This window comes from Macaca nemestrina, chromosome 20 (genome assembly GCF_043159975.1).
Source record: "Macaca nemestrina isolate mMacNem1 chromosome 20, mMacNem.hap1, whole genome shotgun sequence".
Taxonomy (NCBI): Eukaryota; Metazoa; Chordata; class Mammalia; order Primates; family Cercopithecidae; genus Macaca; species Macaca nemestrina.
Genome location: NC_092144.1, coordinates 11,302,845 through 11,323,174, shown reverse-complemented (window position 1 = coordinate 11,323,174; position 20,330 = coordinate 11,302,845). Strand labels below are relative to the sequence as shown.

Here is a 20,330-nt window from a genome sequence, read left to right as displayed (position 1 = left end):
CCCACCCCACGACAGGCCCCATTGTGTGATGTTCCCCACCCTGTGTCTGAGTGTACTCATTGTTCAATTCCCACCTATGAGTGAGAACATGCGGTGTTTGGTTTTTGGTCCTTGTGATAGTTTGCTCAGAATGATGGTTTCCAGCTTCATCCATGTCCCTACAAAGGACATGAACTCATCCTTTTTTATGGCTGCATAGTATTCCATAGTGTATATGTGCCACATTTTCTTTATTCAGTCTATCATTGATGGACATTTGGGTTGGTTCCAAGTCTTTGCTATTGTGAACAGTGCCACAATAAACATACATGTGCATGTGTCTTTATAGCAGTATGATTTATAATCCTTTGGGTATATACCCAGTACTAGGATGGCTGGGTCAAATGGTATTTCTAGTTCTAGATCCTTGAGGAATTGCCACACTGTCTTCCACAATGGTTGAACTAGTTTACAGTCCCACCAACAGTGTAAAAGTGTTCCTATTTCTCCACATCCTCTCCAGCACCTCTTGTTTACTGACTTTTTAATGATCGCCTTTCTAACTGGTGTGAGACGGTATCTGATTGTGGTTTTGATTTGCATTTCTCTGATGGCCAGTGATGATGAGCATTTTTTCATGTGTCTGTTGGCTGCATAAATGTTTTCTTTTGAGAAGTGTCTGTTCATATCTTTTGCCCACTTTTTGATGGGGTTGATTTTTTCTTGTAGATTTAAGTTCTTTGTAGATTCTGGATATTAGCCCTTTGTCAGATGGGTAGATTGTGAAAATTTTCCCCCATTCTGTAGGTTGCCTGTTCACTCTGATGGTAGTTTCTTTTGCTGTGCAGAAGCTCTCTAGTTTAATTAGATCCCACTTGTCAATTTTGGCTTTTGTTGCCATTGCTTTTTGTGTTTTAGTCATGAAATCCTTGCCCATGCCTATGTCCTGAATGGTATTGCCTAGGTTTTCTTCTAGGGTTTTTAGGGTTTTAGGTCTAACATTTAAGTCTTTAATCTATCTGGAATTAATTTTTGTATAAGGTGTAAGGAAGGGATCCAGTTTCAGCTTTCTACAGATGGCTAGCCAGTTTTCCCAGCCCCATTTATTAAATAGGGAATCCTTTTCCCATTCCTTGTTTTTGTCAGGTTTGCCAAAGATCAGATGGTTGTAGATGTGTGGTATTATTTCTGAGGGCTCTGTTCTGTTCCATTGGTCTATATCTCTGTTTTGGTACCAGTACCATGCTGTTTTGGTTACTGTAGACTTGCAGTATAGTTTGAAGTCAGGTAGCCTGATGCCTCCAGCTTTGTTCTTTTGGTTATGGTCTTGGCAATGCAGGCTCTTTTTGGTTCCCTATGAATTTTAAAGTAGTTTTTTCCAATTCTGTGAAGAAAGTCATCAGTAGCTTGATGGGGATGGCACTGAATCTATAAATTACCTTGGGCAGTATGGCCATTTTCACGATACTGATTCTTCCTATCCATGAGCATGGTATGTTCTTCCATTTGTTTGTGTCCTCTTTGATTTCATTGGGCAGTGGTTTGTAGTTCTCCTTGAAGAGTTCCTTCACATCCCTTGTAAGTTTGATTCCTAGGTATTTTATTCTCTTTGAAGCAATTGTGAATGGGAGTTCACTCATGATTTGGCTCTCTGTTTGTCTGTTATTGGTGTATAGGAATGCTTGTGATTTTTGCACATTGATTTTGTATCCTGAGACTTTGCTGAAGTTGCTTATCAGTTTAAGCAGATTTTGGGCTGAGACGATGGGGTTTTCTAAATATAAAATCATGTCATCTACAAACCAGAACAATTTGACTTTCTCTTTTCCTACTTGAACACCCTTCATTTACTTCTCCTGCCTGATTGCCCTGGCCAGAATTTCCAACACTGTGTTGAATAGGAGTGGTGAGACAGGGCATCCCTGTCTTGTGCCAGTTTTCAAAGGGAATGCTTCCAGTTTTTGCCCATTCAGTTTCATATTGGCTGTGGGTCTGTCATAAATAGATCTTATTATTTTGAGATACATCACATCAATACCTAGTCTGTTGAGAGTTTTTAGCATAAAGGGCTGTTGAATTTTGTTGAAGGCCTTTTCTGCATCTATTGAGATAATCACGTGGTTTTTGTCTTTGGTTCTGTTTAAATGATGGATTATGTATATTGATTTGCATATGTTGAACCAGCCTTGCATCCCAGGGATGAAATCAACTTGACTGTGGTGGAAAGCTTTTTGATGTGCTGCTGGAGTCAGTTTGCCAGTATTTTATTGAGGATTTTTGCATTGATGTTCATCAGGGATATTGGTCTAAAATTCTCTTTTTTTTGTTGTGTCTCTGCCAGGTTTTGGTATCAGGATGATGGTGGCTTCATAAAATGAGTTAGGGAGGATTCCCTCTTTTTCTATTGATTGGAATAGTTTCAGAAGGAATGGTACCAGCTCCTCTTTGTACCTCTGGTAGAATTCTGCTGTGAATCCATCTGGTCCTGGACTTTTTTTGGTTGGTAGGCTATTAATTATTGCCTCAATTTCAGACCCTGTTATTAGTCTATTCAGGGATTCAACTTCCTCCTGGTTTAGTCTTGGGAGGGTGTATGTGTCCTGGAATTTATCCATTTCTTCTAGATTTTCTAGTTTATTTGCACAGAGGTATTTATAGTATTCTCTGATGGTAGTTTGTATTTCTAGGGGATTGGTGGTGATATCCCTTTTATCATTTTTAATTGCGTCTATTTGATTCTCCTCTCTTTTCTTATTTATTAGTCTTGCTAGCAGTCTATCAATTTTGTTGATCTTTTCAAAACACCACCTCCTGGATTCACTGATTTTTTGAAGGGTTTTTTGTGTCTCTATGTCCTTCAGTTCTGCTCTGATCTTAGTTATTTCTTGCCTTCTCCTAGCTTTTGAATGTGTTGGCTCTTGCTTCTCCAGTTTTTTAATTGTGATGTTAGGATGTCAATTTTAGATCTTTCCTGCTTTCTCTTGTGGGCATTTAGTGCTATAAATTTCCCTCTACACACTGCTTTAAATGTGTCCCAGAGATTCTGGTATGTTGTATCTTTGTTCTCATTGGTTTCAAAGAACATCTTTATTTCTGCCTTCATTTTGTTATGTACCCAGTAGTCATTCAGGAGCAGGTTGTTCAGTTTCCATGTAGTTGAGTGGTTTAGAGTGAGTTTCTTAATCCTGAGTTCTAGTTTGATTGCTCTGTGGTCTGAGAGAGTTTGTTATAATTTCTGTTCTTTTGCATTTGCTGAGGAGTGCTTTACTTCCAACTATGTGGTCAATTTTGGAATAAGTGTGATGTGGGTGCTGAGAAGAATGTATATTCTGTTGATTTGGGGTGGAGACTTCTGTTGATGTCTATTAGGTCTGCTTAGTGCAGAGCTGAGTTCAATTCCTGGATATCCTTGTTAACTTTCTGTCTCGTTGATCTGTCTAATGTTGACAGTGGGGTGTTAAAATCTCCCATTATTATTGTGTGGGAGTCTAAGTCTCTTTGTAGGTCTCTAAGGACTTGCTTTATGAATCTGGGTGCTCCTGTATTTGGTGCATAAATATTTAGGATAGTTAGCTCTTCTTGTTGAACTGATCCCTTTACCATTATGTAATGACCTTGTCTCTTTTGATCCTTGTTGGTTTAAAGTCTATCAGAGACTAGGATCGCAACCCCTGCTTTTTCATTGTTGCTGTTGTTTTCCATTTGCTTGGTAGATATTCCTCCATCCCTTTATTTTGAGCCTATGTATATCTCTGCACGTGAGATGGGTCTCCTGAATGCAGCACACTGATGGATCTTGATTCTTTATCTAATTTGCATGTCTATGTGTTTTAATTGGAGCATTTAGCCCATTTACATTGAAGGCTAATATTGTTATGTGTGAATTTGATCCTGTCATTATGATGTTAGCTGGTTATTTTGGTTGTTAGTTGATGCAGTTTCTTCCTAGCATTGATGGCCTTTATGATTTGGCATGTTTTTGCAGTGGCTGGTACCAGTTGTTCCTTTCCATGTTTAGTGCTTCCTTCAGGAGCTCTTGTAAGGCAGGCCTGGTGGTGACAAAATCTCTCAGTATTTGCTTGTCTGTAAAGGATTTTATTTCTCCTTCACTTATGAAGCTTAGTTTGGCTGGATATGAAATTCTGGGTTGAAAATTCTTTGCTTTAAGAATGTTGAATATTGGCCCCCACTCTCTTCTGGCTTGCAGAGTTTCTGCCAAGAGATCCGCTGTTAGTCTGATGGGCTTCCCTTTGTGGGTAACCCGACCTTTCTCTCTGGCTGCCCTTAACATTTTTTCCTCCATTTCAACTTTGGTGAATCTTGGACAATTACGTGTCTTGGAGTTGCTCTTCTTGAGAAGTATCTTTGTGGCATTCTCTGTATTTCCTGAATTTGAATGTTGACCTGCCTTGCTAGGTTGGGGAAGTTCTCCTGGATAATATCCTGAAGAGTGTTTTCCAACTTGGTTCCATCCCCATCACTTTCAGGTACACCAATCAGATGTAGATTTGGTCTTTTAACATAGTCCCATATTTCTTGGAGGCTTTGTTCTTTTTACTTTTTTTCTCTAAACTTCTCTTCTCGCTTCATTTCATTCATTTGATCTTCACTGATACCCTTTCTTCCACTTGATCGAATTGGCTACTGAAGCTTGTGCATGTATCATGTAGTTCTCGTGCCATGGTTTTCAGCTCCATCAGGTCATTTAAAGTCCTCTCTATGCTGTTTATTCTAGTTAGCCATTCGTCTAATCTTTTTTCAAGATTTCTAGCTTCTTTGCAATGGGTTCGAACATCCTCCTTTAGCTTGGAGAAGTTTGTTATTACCGATCATCTGAAGCCTTCTTCTCTCAACTCGTCAAAGTTATTCTCCATCCAGCTTTGTTCCATTGCTGGTGAGGAGCTGCCTTCCTTTGGAGAAGAAGAGGTGCTCTGATGTTTAGAATTTTCAGCTTTTCTACTCTGGTTTCTCCCCATCTTTGTGGTTTTATCTACCTTTGGTCTTTGACAATGGTGATGTACAGATGGGTTTTGGTGTGGATGTCCTTTCTGTTAGTTTTCCTTTTAACAGTCAGGACCCTCAGCTGAGGTCTGTTGGAGTTTGCTGGAGGTCCACTCCAGACCCTGTTTGCCTGGGTATCACCAGCAGAGGTTGCAGAACAGCAAATATTGCAGAACAGTGAATGTTGCTCCCTGATCCTTCCTCTGGAAGCTTTGTCACAAAGGGGCACCCAGCCGTATGAGGTGTCAGTCGGCCCCTACTGGGAGGTGCTTCCCAGTTAGGCTGCTCAGGGCTCTGGGACCCACTGGAGGAAGCAGACTGTCTGTTCTCAGATCTCAAACTCTGCTGGGAGGACCACTACTCTCTTCAAAGCTGTCAGACGGGGATGTTTAAGTCTGCGGAAGTTTCTGCTGCCTTTTGTTCAGCTATCCAGTGTGCATTCTTATGTATGCTTGTGTCCTTTCAGGAATTCGAAGGTTCTTGGCAGATCTGAAGGGTATCCCACATTCCTTACATTCATAGGGTTTCTCTCCATTGTGTCTCCTACCACACACTCAAAAGTGTGAGGCAGATCTGAAGGCTTTCCCTCACTGGTTACACTCATAGGATTTATCTTCAGAATGAGTCCTACCATGCATTCGAAGGACTGAGGCAGCTCTGAAGGCTTTCCCACATTGCTTGCATTGGTAGGGTTTCTCTCCAGTGTGAGTCCTTTCATGATATCGAAAGGAACTAGAACTACTGAAGGCTTCACCACATTGCTTGCATTCATAGAGTTTCTCTCCAGTGTGAGTTTTTTCATGTCTTTGAAATGATTTGGGACAATAAAAGCCTTTCCCACATATCTTACATTTATAAGGTCTTTCTCCAGAGTGTATTCTTATGTGTGTTTGTGTCCTTTCATGACTTTGAAGGTTCTTCATAGATCTGAAGGCTTTCCCACATTCCTTACATTCATAGGGTTTCTCTCCAGTGTGAGTCCTACTATGCAATCGAAGGTGTGAAGCAGATCTGAAGGATTTCCCACATTGCTTACATTCATAGGGTTTCTCTCCAGTGTGAGTCCTTTCATGATATCGAAGGGAACTGGAATGAATGAAGGCTTTACCGCATTGCCTGCATTTATAGGGTTTCTCTCCGCTGTGAGTTTTTTCATGTCTTTGAAATGAATTTGCAGAACAAAAGCCTTTCCCACATATCTTACATTCATAAGGTCTTTCTCCAGAGTGTATTCTTACGTGTGTTTGAAAACTTGTAAGAGAGGATAATGCTTTCCCACACTGCTTACATTCATAGGGTTTTTTCCCAGAGTGGGTCCTTTCATGTCTACGAACATAATGGGGACACGTGAATGCTTTCCCACATTCCTTACATTGATAAGACTTCTCTCCCATGTGAATCATTTCATGTCTACGACAGCATCTGGGACTATGAAATGCTTTCCCACATTCCTGACATTCATAAGGCTTTTCTCCAGTGTGAGTTCTTTTATGTATTTGAAGGGCAGCAGAATAACTGAAGGATTTACCACATTGTTTACATTCATATGGTTTCTCTCCAGTGTGAGTTCTTTCATGGATAAGATATAAACTGAGACAATGGAAGGCTTTCCCACAAAATTTACATTTATAAGGTCCATCTCCACTGTGCATTATCATGTGTCTTTGAATGCTTGAATGGGAAATAAAGGTTTTTCCACATTCTTTACAAGCATAGGGTTTCTCTCCAGTGTGATCCCTTTCTTGTGCTCTAAAGGAGGGGTGATATCTGAAGGCTTTTTTAAGTTGTTGACACTTACATGGCTTCGGTCCATATTCCTGATACTCATATGCCTTGTGTCCAATGTCACCTCTGATGTTCATATTAAAAGATGAGTTACCTATGCCAACTTCTCCACACACAAAGCTGTCACATGATTTTACTTCAGGAGAAGTTTGCTTCTCCTGGAAGTTCAGCCTGTCATCTGGAACCTGGATAACAGTTTCTCCACAATGACTATCTTCTTTAATTTCATTGACTTTCTCTTCTATGAGACTCCTGTAAAACATGAGAAGCACATTATGAAGGGTTTGTTTATAAGTAATTTTATATTCATCATCAAGTATTGCACTTGCATTTTTAACACTGTCCATCAAAGTGTAGGCTTTTGGCCCTGGTTGAATTGTTTGAAGGTGACTGGACAACGTGTTCTACAAGGTGTCCCAGCCATAACTATTATTTTTAAAAATGTTTATATGGGGCTTCTTAATACTCTTCCCAAGTAAACTATTTTACAAATACTAAATACTCTGTGTCATTTTTCTTTTGTTTCAGGATCTAGTCCTGTTATCCACGCTGGAGTGCAGTGAAACCATCATAGCTTACGGCAGGCTTTACTGGCTCAGGTGATCCTCCTGCCTCAGTCTCCTGAGTAGCTGGGACACAGATGCATACCACAATGCCCGGCTAATTTTTTGCTGTTGTTGATATATGGTCTCGTTATGTTGCCCAGGCTGTTTTTGAACTGCTGGCCTCAAGCTATCCTCCTATCTCTACTTCTCAAAGGATTGGGATTACAGGAGTGAGCCCACAGCCTATGTCATATTTACATTTTTTTTTTTTTTTTGTCAAATATTCTAAAAATAAATGAACTTGATCCTGGACTTAGTTCTTTGTTTTACTTATTTTTAATATATTGTCATATTCTAAGATTGTCTAGAGAGACACTGTTTTGTCTTGTAAGTACAAATTACCTGAAGTTTCTCCTGGGGTTTTGGTACTCATATTCAATGTTCTGGTCTTTCCAACTTTTTCCTAAAATACAGACACACAAAAATAGTCCCAAGGCATTATAAAATTGTGAAAAAATTATTAGATTCTATGCCCATGATTTACTGCAGCCATACCTCATTTATTCATCAAAGTATTTCCTGTCTATGTTCTAAATCACTCAACAGCATTGATGAGCTAGAAACACTGGTTCACTAATTGACTGAGGGAAGGAATATTGTCATTCTTACCTATAGAGGTCAGGTTCCTGAAAGTTTCCAGCATCACTTCCCTGTAGAGATTCTTCTGAAAAATATCCAGCAAAGCCCACTCCTCCTGGGTGAAGTTCACAGCCACATCCTCAAAGGCCACCGGGTCCTGAAACATCTCACATGTGTAGAGGAGGATGGGTGAGAGTGACAGCACTGGGGGCCTAGACTCTATTCCCAAGATGTTCTCAGGATGCCGTGGACTCCAAACACTTATTCCCCGCTTTGCTCATCATCTCCCTGTATATACAGGGAGAAACTTTCTTCCATAATGCAATTTTTTTTTGTTTGTTTGTTTTTGAGACGGAGTCTCGCTCTGTCACCCAGGCTGGTGTGCAGTGGCCCGATCTTGGCTCACTGCAAGCTCTGCCTCCCCAGTTCAAGTCATTCTCCTGCCTCAGCCTCCCAAGTAGCTGGGACTACAGGTGACTGCCACCACGCCTGGCTAACTTTTTTGTATTTTTAGTAGAGGCGGGGTTTCACTGTGTTAGCCAGGATGGTCTCGATCTCCTAACCTCGTGATCTGCCCACCTTGACCTCCCAAAGTGCTGGGATTACAGGCGTGAGCCACGTACCTGACTTTTTTTTTTTCTTTGAGACAGATTTTCACTCTTGTCGCCCAGGCTGCACTGCTGGGGTCTAGCACTTCTACTTCCTCAGCCTCCTGAGTAGCTAAGATTACAGGCATGTGCCACCATACCCAGCTAAGTTTGTATTTTTACTAGAGACAGAGTTTCTCCATGTTGGTCAGGCTGCCGACCACAGGTGATCTGCCTGCCTCAGCCTCCCAAAGTGCTGGGATTACAGGCATGAACTACCATGCCCTGACAGCAGTTGTTTGTTTTTGGTTTTTTTAAAGACAGTATCTTACACTGTTACCCAGACTGCAGTGTAGTGGCACCATCTTGGCTCACTACAACGTCTTACTCCTGGGTTCACGTGATTGTCAGGCCTCAGCCTCCTGAGTAGTTGAGACCACAGGCATGTGCCACAACACCTGGCTAGTTCATAAAGCAACTGTGATGCTAGAACTGAACAAGGGGTAAAGTCAAAGTCACAGCAGGATAGGAAAATGTGTATTCACTGAACCCAGGGAGAAAAGTGAACTGCCTGGGCTGTCCCTAATGTCTCTTTGGACTGTGGGTCTGCAGCACCTGTCATAATAGACACCTATGAATTCATATGCAGAACAAAGTTAACATTAGCAGACCTGAGGCTGTGCATCCTTGAAAATGCCTGTTCCCAAAGTGTAATCTTTGTTGATATTGTCAGATGAAGCAGATAGCTAGCAAAGAGCATGAGGGGGAGCCCCTGGGAAATCCCACACCCCCAGGGACTACCCAAAACAGGTATGCTAGATATAATCGTGAGTAGGGGAATCACCTGGATAGAAAGAAACTTCCATTATGATGTCCAGGAATCATTCACTTTGCAGTTATCCTGTCAGAATGTAGCTAGATGCTGACAGGGCAAAGGGGACATTCCTAAAAAAAACCTGGCACTGTATGTACACAAGAGGGCAAACAAGAAACTCCTAAGAGATACCCAGGTGTAATAAGCACAGATTTAACCACTATACAACCTTCCTGAGGTGGTAGTAATGAGCAATGCAGCCAATAACCTATCCATTGACGGCTGAATGGAAAAACAAAATGTGGTAAGCATATACATAAAATGCGATATTATTTACTATTAGAAAATGACATCTCAGCCGGGCATGGTGGCTCATGCCTGTAATCCCAGCACTTTGGAAGGCCGAGGCGGGTGGATCACCTGAAGGTCTGAGGTTACGATCTGCCTGACCAGCATGGAGAAACCCCATCTCTACGAAAAATACAAAATTACCCAGGCGTGTTGGCATGTGCCTGTAATCCCAGCTACTCGGGAGGCTGAGGCAGGAGAATTGCTTGAACCCAGGAGGCAGGTGAGCCAACATTGCGCCACTGCACTCCAGCCTGGGCAACAAGAGTGAAACTCCGACTCAAAAACAAAAAATAAAAGAAAATGAAATCTTGGCCCATACTACAACATGCATGAAACCTCCGGATAATTGAAAAAAGCAAAATACAATAGAATTCATCTTAGAGAACTTAAGTAGATTTGTCAAACCATCGCAACTGTACATGTTAAATTTCTTCAGCTGATAAGTTTTACATTCTTTTAAGATAAGTAATGATAATAAATCATGGTAGCAGCCAGGCATGGTGGCTCATGCCTGTAATCCCAGCACTTTGGAAGATTGAGGTGGGTGGATCACTCGAGGCCAGCAGTTTGAGACTAGCCTGACCAACGTGGTAGAACTCCATCTCTAAAAAATACAAAAATTAGCCAGGGGTGGCGGCATGTGTCTATAGTCCCAGTTCCTTGAGAGGCCGATGTGGGAGAATCATTTGAACCTAGGAGGCGGAGGTTGCAGTGAGCTGAGATCACACCACTGCACTCCAGCCGGGGCGACACAGTGAGACTCTGTCTTAAAACCAACAAACAAAACACCATAAGAATGTCCTAATAGAGGCAGAAAAGGCATCTGACAAAACCAATTTATGCCTAGTGTTCCATTTTTGGAACGCTAAGGATGTGGTAGTTATTTATTTCCTACTGCTCAAGGTCATGGCCAAAGTCTGATTTTTCACACGTCTGCAATTCAAAAAAGTGCAACCTCCAGCATAAATAGGTTAATATCTCCTCATGATTAAAAATGCTCAATAAGGCCAGGCACGGTGGCTCAAGCCTGTAATCTCAGCACTTTGGGAGGCCGAGACGGGCGGATCACGAGGTCAGGAGATCGAGACCATCCTGGTTAATACGGTGAAACCCCGTCTCTACTAAAAAGTATAAAAAACTAGCCGGGCGAGGTGGCGGGCGCCTGTAGTCCCAGCTACTCGGGAGGCTGAGGCAGGAGAACGGCGTGAACCTGGGAGGCGGAGCTTGCAGTGAGCTGAGATCTGGCCACTGCACTCCAGCCTGGGCGACAGAGCGAGACTCTGTCTCAAAAAAAAACAAAAAAACCCCAAAAATGCTCAATAAATATACAAGAGAAGATTCCATAAGACGATAAGAGAGGCACTAGAAACATAGAAAAATCTACCATAAAGACATGTATTAAAAATGCAAACCCGGAGGCCAAGGCAGACAGATCAATTGAGCCCTGCAGTTCGAGACCAGCCTGGGCAACATAAGGAGACCCCGTCTCCATAACAAAGTAAAACACTAGGCATGGTGGCACAAGACAAATGGTATTGAAACACCTGAATTAGCAAATGCAAAGAAATGAATTAGACACAGAACTGCACCTTTTACAAAACTACTTCCTACTGAATCGTTTACTTAAATGGAAAATGCAAACCTCACAACTTCTAGAACATAACGCTTGTGAAAACCAAGACAACCTTGGATTTGCCAATAAGGTTTCACACACAACACAAAAAGCATGATATGTGAATGAGAAAATCGATAAATTGGACTTCATTCAAAACAAAAACGTTTTGGAAAAGACTCTGTTAACAGAATAAAAAGACAGGTGGCCGACTGGGACAAAATATTTGCAGAACACCTATCTGATCAAGAACTGGTATCCAAAAGGTATGAAGGACTCCTAAAATTCAATGAGAAAAAAACCAACCAATCAAAAAATAAGCAAAAGGTCACGGGCGGTGGCTCACACCTGTAATCGCAGCACTTTAGGAGGCAGAGATGGATAGATCACCGAGGTCAGGAGTTTGAGACCAACCTGACTAACATGGTGAAACCCTTTCTCTAGTAAAAATACAAAAATTAGCTGGGGGCAGGGTGCAGTGGCCTATAATCCCAGCACTTAGGGAGGCCGAGATGGGTGGATCACAAGGTCAGGAGATCGAGACCGTCCTGGCTAACACAATGAAACCCCGTCTCTACTAAAAGTACAAAAAAAAATTAGCCGGGTATAGTGGCGGGCACCTGTAGTCCCAGCTACTCAGGAGGCTGAAGCAGGAGACTGGCGTGAACTCGGGAGGCAGAGCTTGCAGTGAGCTGAGATCACACCACTGCCCTGTAGGCTGGGTGAGAGAGCCAGACTGTCTCAAAAAAAAAAAAAAAAATTAGCTGGGCCTGGTGGTATGAGCCTGTAATCCCAGCTACTCAGGAGGCTAAGGCAGGAGAATCGCTGGGACCTGGGAGACAGAGGTTGCAGTGAGCTGAGATCGCGCCACTGTTCTCCAGACTGGGTGACAGAGCCAGACTCAGTCTCAAAAAAAAAAAAAAAAAAAGCCCAATCTTTCCAAATATATCTCCCCCTAAAGAATGTAATTATGGCAAACAAACACATGACAGGATGCTCTACATTACACGTTATTAAAGAGCAAATGAAAACAGGCCAGGCGCAATGGCTCAGGCCTGTAATCCAGCCCTTTGGGGAGCTGAGGTGCCTGGATCACCTGAGGTCAAAAGTTTGAGACCAGCCTGGCCAACATGGTGAAACCGTCTCTACTAATAATACAAACAGCGGCCATGTGTGGCGGCGTACACCTGTAATCCCAGCTACTCAGGAGTCTGAGTCAGGAGAATCACTTAAACCCGGGAGGCAAAGGCTGCAGTAAGCTGAGATGGCGCCATTGTACTCCGGTCTGGGCAACGTGAATGAAACTCCGTCTCCAAAGGAATAAAAAAAAAAAAGAAAGGAACAAAACAACGAAGCACCAACAAATACCTGGTGGAGTAGCTAAAATCCAAAACACTGACATTTCCTAATGCCAATGACAGTGAACTCTCCTTCACTATGGATGTGAATGGAAAATTCTACAGCCGATTTGGAAGACAGTCTGCGGAGCTCTGAAGAAAATAAGCGTGGTCTTACTGATTCAGTAGTCTCACTCCTACATATTGACCTAAATGAACTGAAAACTGATGTCCACACAAAAGTCCTCCCACAAACGCTTTTAGCAGCCTTACTCATGACTGCCAAAAACTAGAACCAAACAAGGTGATTCTTTAAAAAAAAAAAAAAAAAAAAAAAAGACAAGGTCTCACACTGTATCTACCAGGCTGGTCTCTAACTACCTGGCCTCAAGCAATCTTCTCACCTCAGTCTCCCACGTGCTGGGAACTCAGGGATGAGGCATCACACCAGGCTCAAGATCAGCCTTTCAATAGGTGAATAAAGAAACAAACTATGGTAACATCTGTACAATGGAATGTTACTCAGTGATGAAAGAAAACAGGTGGCTCCCGCTTGTAATCCCAGCACTTTGGGAGGCTGAGGCGGGTGGATCACCTGAGGCCAGGAGGTCAAGACCAGCCTGGCCAACATGGTGAAACCCTCTCTCTACGAAAAATACAAAAATTAGTCGAGTATGGTGGTGTGCACCTGTATTCCCAGCTACTCAGGAGGCTGAGGCAGAAGAATTGCTAGAACCCAGGAGGCAGAGGTTGCAGTGAGCCAAGATCAAGCCACTGCACTCCAGCCTGGGCAACAAAGCGAGATTCTGTCTCAAAAAAAAAAAAAGGAGGGGGGAGCTATGAGCCTGGAAGAAAAATGCGGTAACTCTGTGGATTTATCTGCTCAATGTTTTGGGGGAAACAACCACTGTCCTAAATAATAAAATCCATTAAGTAAGAAAGTGAATTAACTATCATTTCATATAAGGTTCATAACTGAGTTAAAACAAAATCTGATATAAAATATCACATATTGGCTATCATTTGCATAAAAAACATGCAAAAATAAAATATACTGATGAGGATGTGTACCCAGGTTGTGAAAGTAGGAGGAAAAGTAAGGCAGTTATCTTATCATTCCCAATACTGGCTCCATCATTATTTAAATTCATTGTGCAATTCTTTCATGCATTTTGTGCATATGTAATATTTTAGTAAGTTTCTAGAATGCACACTATACAGAAATAAATCTCAGTGAATTTTAATTATCAGCAACAATCTGCTGAATGTAATTTTTAAAATACAGCATATTCTATTGAAACTAATTTTTTTTTCTTTCTTTCTTTCTTTTTTTTTTTTTTTGAGACGGAGTCTCGCTCTGTCACCCAGGTTGGAGTGCAGTGGCGTGATCTCGGCTGACTGCAAGCTCTGCCTCCCGGGTTCACGCCATTCTCCTGTCTCAGCCTCCCGATTAGCTGGGACTACAGGCGCCTGCCACCACGCCCGGCTAATTTTTCATATTTTTAGTAGAGACAGGGTTTCACCATGTTAGCCAGGATGGTCTCGATCTCCTGACCTTGTGATCCACCCACCTTGGCCTCACAGAATGCTGGGATTAGAAATGTGAGTCACCGCACCCAGCCCTTTTCTTTTGAAACAGTCTCATTCTGCTTACCAGGCTGGAGTGTAGTGGTGCAATCATAGCTCACTGCAACCTGGAACTCTCAGACTCAACATATCCTTCTACCTCAGCCTCCTGAGTAGCTGGGACTATAGGGACACATCACAATGATGAGGTAATTTTCTGTATAGGCAAAGTTTGTCATGTTGCTGAGGCTGGAATAATCTTTTATTTTATTTTATTTTTTTATTTTTGAGATGGAGTTTAACTCTTGTTGCCCAGGCTGGAATGCAATGGCACGATCATAGCTCACTGCAACCTTGGCCTCCTGGGTTCAAGTGATTCTCCTGCCTCAGCCTCCTGACTAGCTGGGATTACAGGCATGCACCATCAGGCCTGACTAATTTTGCATTTTTAGTAGAGAAAGGGTTTCTCCATGTTCATCAGGCTGATCTCCAACTCCTGATTTGAGATTTGAGGCCCTGCATCCCATATATTTGGAAAATGCCAGGGGAAACCAGTTTCCCCGGAGATTGTGAAAAAATTTAAATAAAAAACAATGAGACCGAACTGTATGCAGTATCTGAAGGTCCTACTTAAAGATCCTGAAATTAAATTTAAATACAACCCTTCAAAATTACTAATTTATAGGGAAATGAAATTTATGTTTAATCAGGCAGAATCCACCAATTAACCTCTGATTACTTAACTAGAATTTTTCTACCTAAGTCAGGCCAGGCAAGCTGGCTTCTACCTGTAATCCCACCACTTTAGTAGGCCAAGGTGGGCAGACCACTTGAGGACAAGAGTTCGAGACCAGCCTGGCCAACATGGTAAAACCCCGTTTTTACTAAAAATACAAAAATTAGCTGAGTGTGGTGGCACAGGCATGTAATCCCAGCTACTTGGGAGGCTGAAGCAGAATTACTTGAATCCAGGAGGCAAAGGCTGCAGTGAACTGAGATCGTGCCACTGCACTCCAACCTGGGCCACAGAGTGAGACCCTATCTCAAAAAAAACAAACAAACAAAAACAACAAAGTAATTCAAATATTTAAGCTGGTGGATCTCTATCTTGAAGCAATGTGATCATGGGGTTCAGTCACATGACACACAGCTTTCACACAGACAGCTGGAACTCTCCTTTCCCTGATTACAGATTCACCTTCTTTCTTACCTATAGTGTTTTGTAAAATGTTGTAAATGACTGAAAGGAAACAGGAAAGACCCTTTCCCTCTTCACTTTTTTTTTTTTTAAATATGATTTTTCACAATTGAGATAGGGTCTTGCTATGCTGCCCAGGCTGATCTTGAACTCCTGAAATCAAGCCATCCACCTGCCTCGGCCGCCCAAAGTGCTGGGGTTCCGGGTGTGAGCCATCCCGCCAGGCCCCTCTTCACTACTGATCTCTGTAGTAGACTAACTTCCCTCTTTACTTCCTCACATAAAGACTTCATGCCTGTCACATTGTCTTCAGCTGGAATGTTAAATTCACTCTTTTAAATTAAAAAGGAAATAAAAACCAGCTAGAAAGAAAACAAGCTCTGGGGGAAAAAAGCAAACCCTAAGGAATTAAGTTGTTAGCCGGGTGCAGTGGCTGATATCTGTAATCCCAGCACTTTTGGAGGCCAAGGAAGCAGGACTGTTTGAGTCCAGGAGCTAGAGACCAGCCTAGGCAACATATCAAGACACCATCTCCATAAAAAAAAAAAAAAAAAAAAAAAAAATTAGCCAGGTGAGCTGGCGGGCAACTGTAGTCTCAGCTACTTGGGAAGCTGAGGTGCTTGAACCAGGGAGGTCAAGGCTGCAGTAAGCCATGATCGCACCACTGCTCCAGCCTGGGCCACAGAACAAGACATTAGCTCAAAGAAAAAAATAAAATTTTTTTTTCTTTGAGCCATACATCAGCCTTGTATGGAAAATGCAATCCTATTATATTTATTTGCAATTTCCCTATATAAGTGTTAGGGAAGCAGGTGCCTAGGGGAGCCAGAGTAACACCAATTTAAGTTCAGCTCCATCTTGAGACTAACAAGAAACACTCCTTGCCAGTCACAACCCATGATCATCAAATGTTTCCCATGAAGAAAACAGCCTGAAGATGCCTGCAAGTATCCTTACAGTCCCACAACAGAATGTCCCCATGTCCCAATACCCGTAACAATATGTGCTTTCAAGATAATTACAGTTATGTTTTAATGCACTTGGGCGCTAAAATGTAAAGGGTAGTTTTCTTTAAATCAGCAGAGTAAAAATTTTGTGATGCTGTCAGCCCACATGCAGGTAGGCACAGGTTAGTTTAGTCTTCACATAGACAAGGCTCCCACATAAGAAAAACTTAGTACATTCCTCCACTTGCTTTATAAGGATGCTGTATGCTGTAACAGAGAATCACTCTTTCTTTTCCTTCCTTTTCTTTTCTTTTTCTTTCTTCCTTCCTCCCTCCCTCCCTTTCTTCCTTTCCTTTCCTTTCATTTTTTTTTTTTTTAAATAGAGACAGGGTCTTGCTGTGTTGGCCAGCTGGGTCTTGAACTCTTGCCTCCTGAGTGTATGGGACTACAGTTGCAGGCCACCACACCCAGCTAATTTTTGTTGTTTTTGGAAAAGATGGGGTTTCCCTATGTTGCCCAGGCAACATGGTCTCGAACTGCTGACCAGAAGTGATCCTCCCGCCTCGGCCTCCCAATGTGCTTGGAAAACAGATCTAAGCCATCATGCTGGCCCAGAGTAAGCTTTCAACAAACTCTCTTCTCACTGCACTTTGTGACTCATCTTGAATTCCTTCCTGTGTGAGATCCAAGAACTCTCTTGGGGTCTGATCAGGACCTCTTTTCCTGGTGATATAAGCAAGAACTTAACTTCCAATTTTAGAATACTGAGTCCACTTCTCTGGAGTCTATTTTTTTCCTGAATGGGCCATTGCTATCTTTCTGCTTGAATAAACTCTTCAAACTGAAATCTGAAGCTTTCAATTATTTTGGAGTGACAAGTCCAAATAAAGCACCTGCATCTCTGCCACCAATCAAGCATTTATCTGGTTTGTCTCCTCATGCACCTAATAAAAGCCTAGCCTTCAACCCGTAAATTAAAAATAAAAACATACTTTCTGGTCTGGTGAGGTGGCTCACACCTATAATCTCAGCACTTTAGGAGGCCGAGGCGGGTGGGTCACTTGAGGTCAGGAGTTCGAGAACAGCCTGGCCAACATGGTGAAACCCCATCTCTACTAAAAGCACAAAAATTAGGCGGGCGTGGTGGTGCGTGTGAGGAAAAGAAAGAGAGATCAGATTGTTACTGTGTCTATGTAGAAAAAGAAGACATAAGAAACTCTATTTTGGTATGTACTAAGAAAAATTGTTCTTCTTTGAGACGCTGTTAATCTGTAACTTTAGCCCCAACCCTGTGCTCACAGCAACCTGTGCTGTATTGAATCAAGGTTTAATGGATTTAGGGCTGTGCAGGATGTGCCTTGTTAACAATATGGTTGCAGGCAGTATGCCTAGTAAAAGTCATCGCCATTCTCAATTCTCTGTTAACCAGGGACAGAATGCACTGCGGAAAGCCGCAGGGACCTCTACCCAAACAAGCCTGCATATTGTCCAAGGTTTCCCCCACTGAGACAGCCTGAGATATGGCCTCATGGGAAAGACCTTATATCCCCCAGCCCGACACCTGTGAAGGGTCTGTGCTGAGAAGGAGTAGTGAAAGATGCAGGCCTCTTTGAAGCTGAGATAAGAGGAAGGCTTCTGTCTCCTGCTGGTTCCTGGGAATGGAATGTCTCAGTGTAAAGCCGACCATTCATTCTATTCTGAGATATGAGAAAACCCGCCCTGTGGGAGGCGAGATAGGCTGGCAGCAACACTGCTCTGTTACTCTTTGCTACACTGAGATGTTTGTGTAAAGTGAAACAGAAATCTGGCCTACGTGCACATCCAGGCACAGTACCTTTCCTTGAACTTATTCATGATACAGGTTCCTTTGCTCACGTTTCCCTGCTGACCTTCTCCCCACCATCACCCTGTGGCCCTGCCACACTCCCCTCGCCAAGATAGTAAAAATAATGATCAATAAATACGGAGGGAACTCAGAGACCAGCACCAGTGTAGGTCCTCGCATGTTGAGCACCAGTCTCCTGAGCCCACTGTTCTTTCTCTATACTTTGTCTCTGTGTCTTATTTCTTTTCTCAGTCTGTCGTCTCCACCTGATGAGAAATACCCACAGGTGTGGAGAGGCAGGCCCCCTTCAGGTGCGTGCCTGTAATCCCAGCTACTTGGAAGGCTGAGGCTGGAGAATCGCTTGAATTCGGAAGGTGGAGGTTGCAGTGAGCCGAGATCCAGCCATTGCACTCCAGCCTGAGTGACAGAAGGAGACTCTGTTTCAAACAAAAACAAAAACAAAAACAAAGTACCTTCCCAGGTAAGGGAAGTGACTGGCTCTTGGCCAAGGGGACCCCTAAAAAACCCTGAAAATTGAGTTCCTCTGTATGACAGGATGGGAGGTGAGACAGGCTTCCTGGCCAACACAGCAACACCCTCTCCCTTTAGGAGTTCAGATGCAGCAACTGAGGCACATTCATGTAAAAACAGACATCATCAGCCTGGAAAAAAAAGACTCCTGTGGCAATAAGATACCAAATTACAAACAAGACCTAAGGCCTCGCAAGGCAAGGGTAAGTCATGCCTTAGAATTCATAAAATCTAGAGAAACAGGTCTGTTTTTTGGCTGGAATGGAATCAAGTGGCAGATAACAGACCCCCTTCCTTCAGCATTCCTTCCTACCTCCTCCAAACTTTAGACAAAGCTTCACACTCTTAACCAGCTGCCACCTACAGAATCCCTCAACCATTTGTGCCTTCTAATCCCCTTTCCACAGGTCTCACCCTTTCTGTTTTTTGTTTTTGTTTTTTTTAGACAAGAGTCTCACTCTGTCGCCAAGGCTGGAGTGCAGTGGCACTGTGTGGGCTCACTGCAACCTCCGTCTCCTGGGTTCAAGCAATTCTCCTGCCTCAGCCTCCCGAGTAGCTGGGATTACAGGCGTTCACCACCACGCCCGGCTAGTTTCTTTTTAATATTTTTAGTAGAGACGGGGTTTCACCATGTTGACCAGGCTGGTCTTGAACTCCTGACCTCAGGTGATCCGCCTGCCTCGGCCCCCCAAAATGCTGGGATTACAGGCGTGAGCCACCGCGCCCGGCCAGGTCCCGCCCTTTCTGCCAAAGGAACTTAAACCTTCCAGTAACTAATTCATTATTTTCCCCGCAATTCCTGTCTCTCTAAAATGAATAAAACCAAACTGTTTTGAGCCGCCTCGGGACCACTCACTCCAGGCTTCTTGGGGATGTTTTTCCCTCGGCCAAGGTCTCCCCTATTCGGCTCCGAACAAACTTCTTTATTTTACATAGTTTGGCTTTTTTCCTTTGACAAACCACAAGCCAGGACTGGGTGTGTCTCATTCGTGAATCGCTGTTTGCTCAAATGAACTCTTTGTTAACCTTCCTCAGTTTAATTTTTAACAAGAGAAAAAGTGGACACTGGGGGCCCCACAGACCGCTGCTCCTCCTACGCACGAACCCCACACCCGAGTCGGGATCCCCCCCATGACCCTCCCGCGGCTTCCGCACAATCTGGGTAGACGCGTGGCTGCGGGCGCGGAGCTGCCCAGAGAGGGCTCTGGAGCCGCAGTCGCCGCGCAGGGACGGGACAGGACGCCTGGTGTCCCGGCTGTCGGCCCAGCCACACCCAGCAGCCGAGGGGACCGAGGGCCGAGCGGCTCCAGGAGGACTTGGTCCCAGATCCCGAAGTCGCCCGCAGGAAGGCCGGGGTCTCGCCACAGTCGGTTCCGGTCGGTCCAGGCAGCCCCTCCCCCGTCTCACGACACCCAGCCCCAGACACGCACCATTTCCTGGCTTTCAGATGTCCCGGGGTCCTCTCTACACCTCCTGTGACTACAGCAGGGCATAGCGCAGGTGACAGAGCGACAAAATCCTGGGTAGAGGCACCAGGTCCCTCTCGGGGCTGGAAACACCGGATCCGAACCGCGGCCCGCTCAGCCACAAACGTGAGGGCAGGAATGCGACCC

General features: G+C 43.5%; 2 protein-coding genes across 3 annotated transcripts in view; one reads left to right on the top strand and one right to left on the bottom strand.

Moving 5' to 3' along the window:
- The window catches only part of LOC105486901 (zinc finger protein 823), a 317,208-nt gene that overhangs the window by 191,850 nt on the left and 105,028 nt on the right, over positions 1 to 20,330 (top strand). The gene's annotated exons all lie outside the window — the stretch shown is intronic.
- On the bottom strand, positions 31 to 20,279 carry LOC105470208 (zinc finger protein 69). 2 transcript variants are annotated; one of them, XM_011722011.2, is made up of 4 exons: positions 20,148 to 20,225; positions 7,980 to 8,115; positions 7,713 to 7,773; positions 31 to 7,017 (listed from the first exon to the last, which is right to left on the bottom strand). In XM_011722011.2, the coding sequence occupies exons 1-4, from the start codon at positions 20,208 to 20,210 to the stop codon at positions 5,568 to 5,570; spliced, it is 1,710 nt and encodes a 569-aa protein (XP_011720313.2). In that variant the 5' UTR covers positions 20,211 to 20,225; the 3' UTR covers positions 31 to 5,567. The 2 variants fall into 2 exon arrangements, with proteins under 2 accessions (XP_011720313.2, XP_011720379.2); XM_011722077.3 differs by having other exon boundaries at positions 32 to 7,017; positions 7,980 to 8,106; positions 20,148 to 20,279.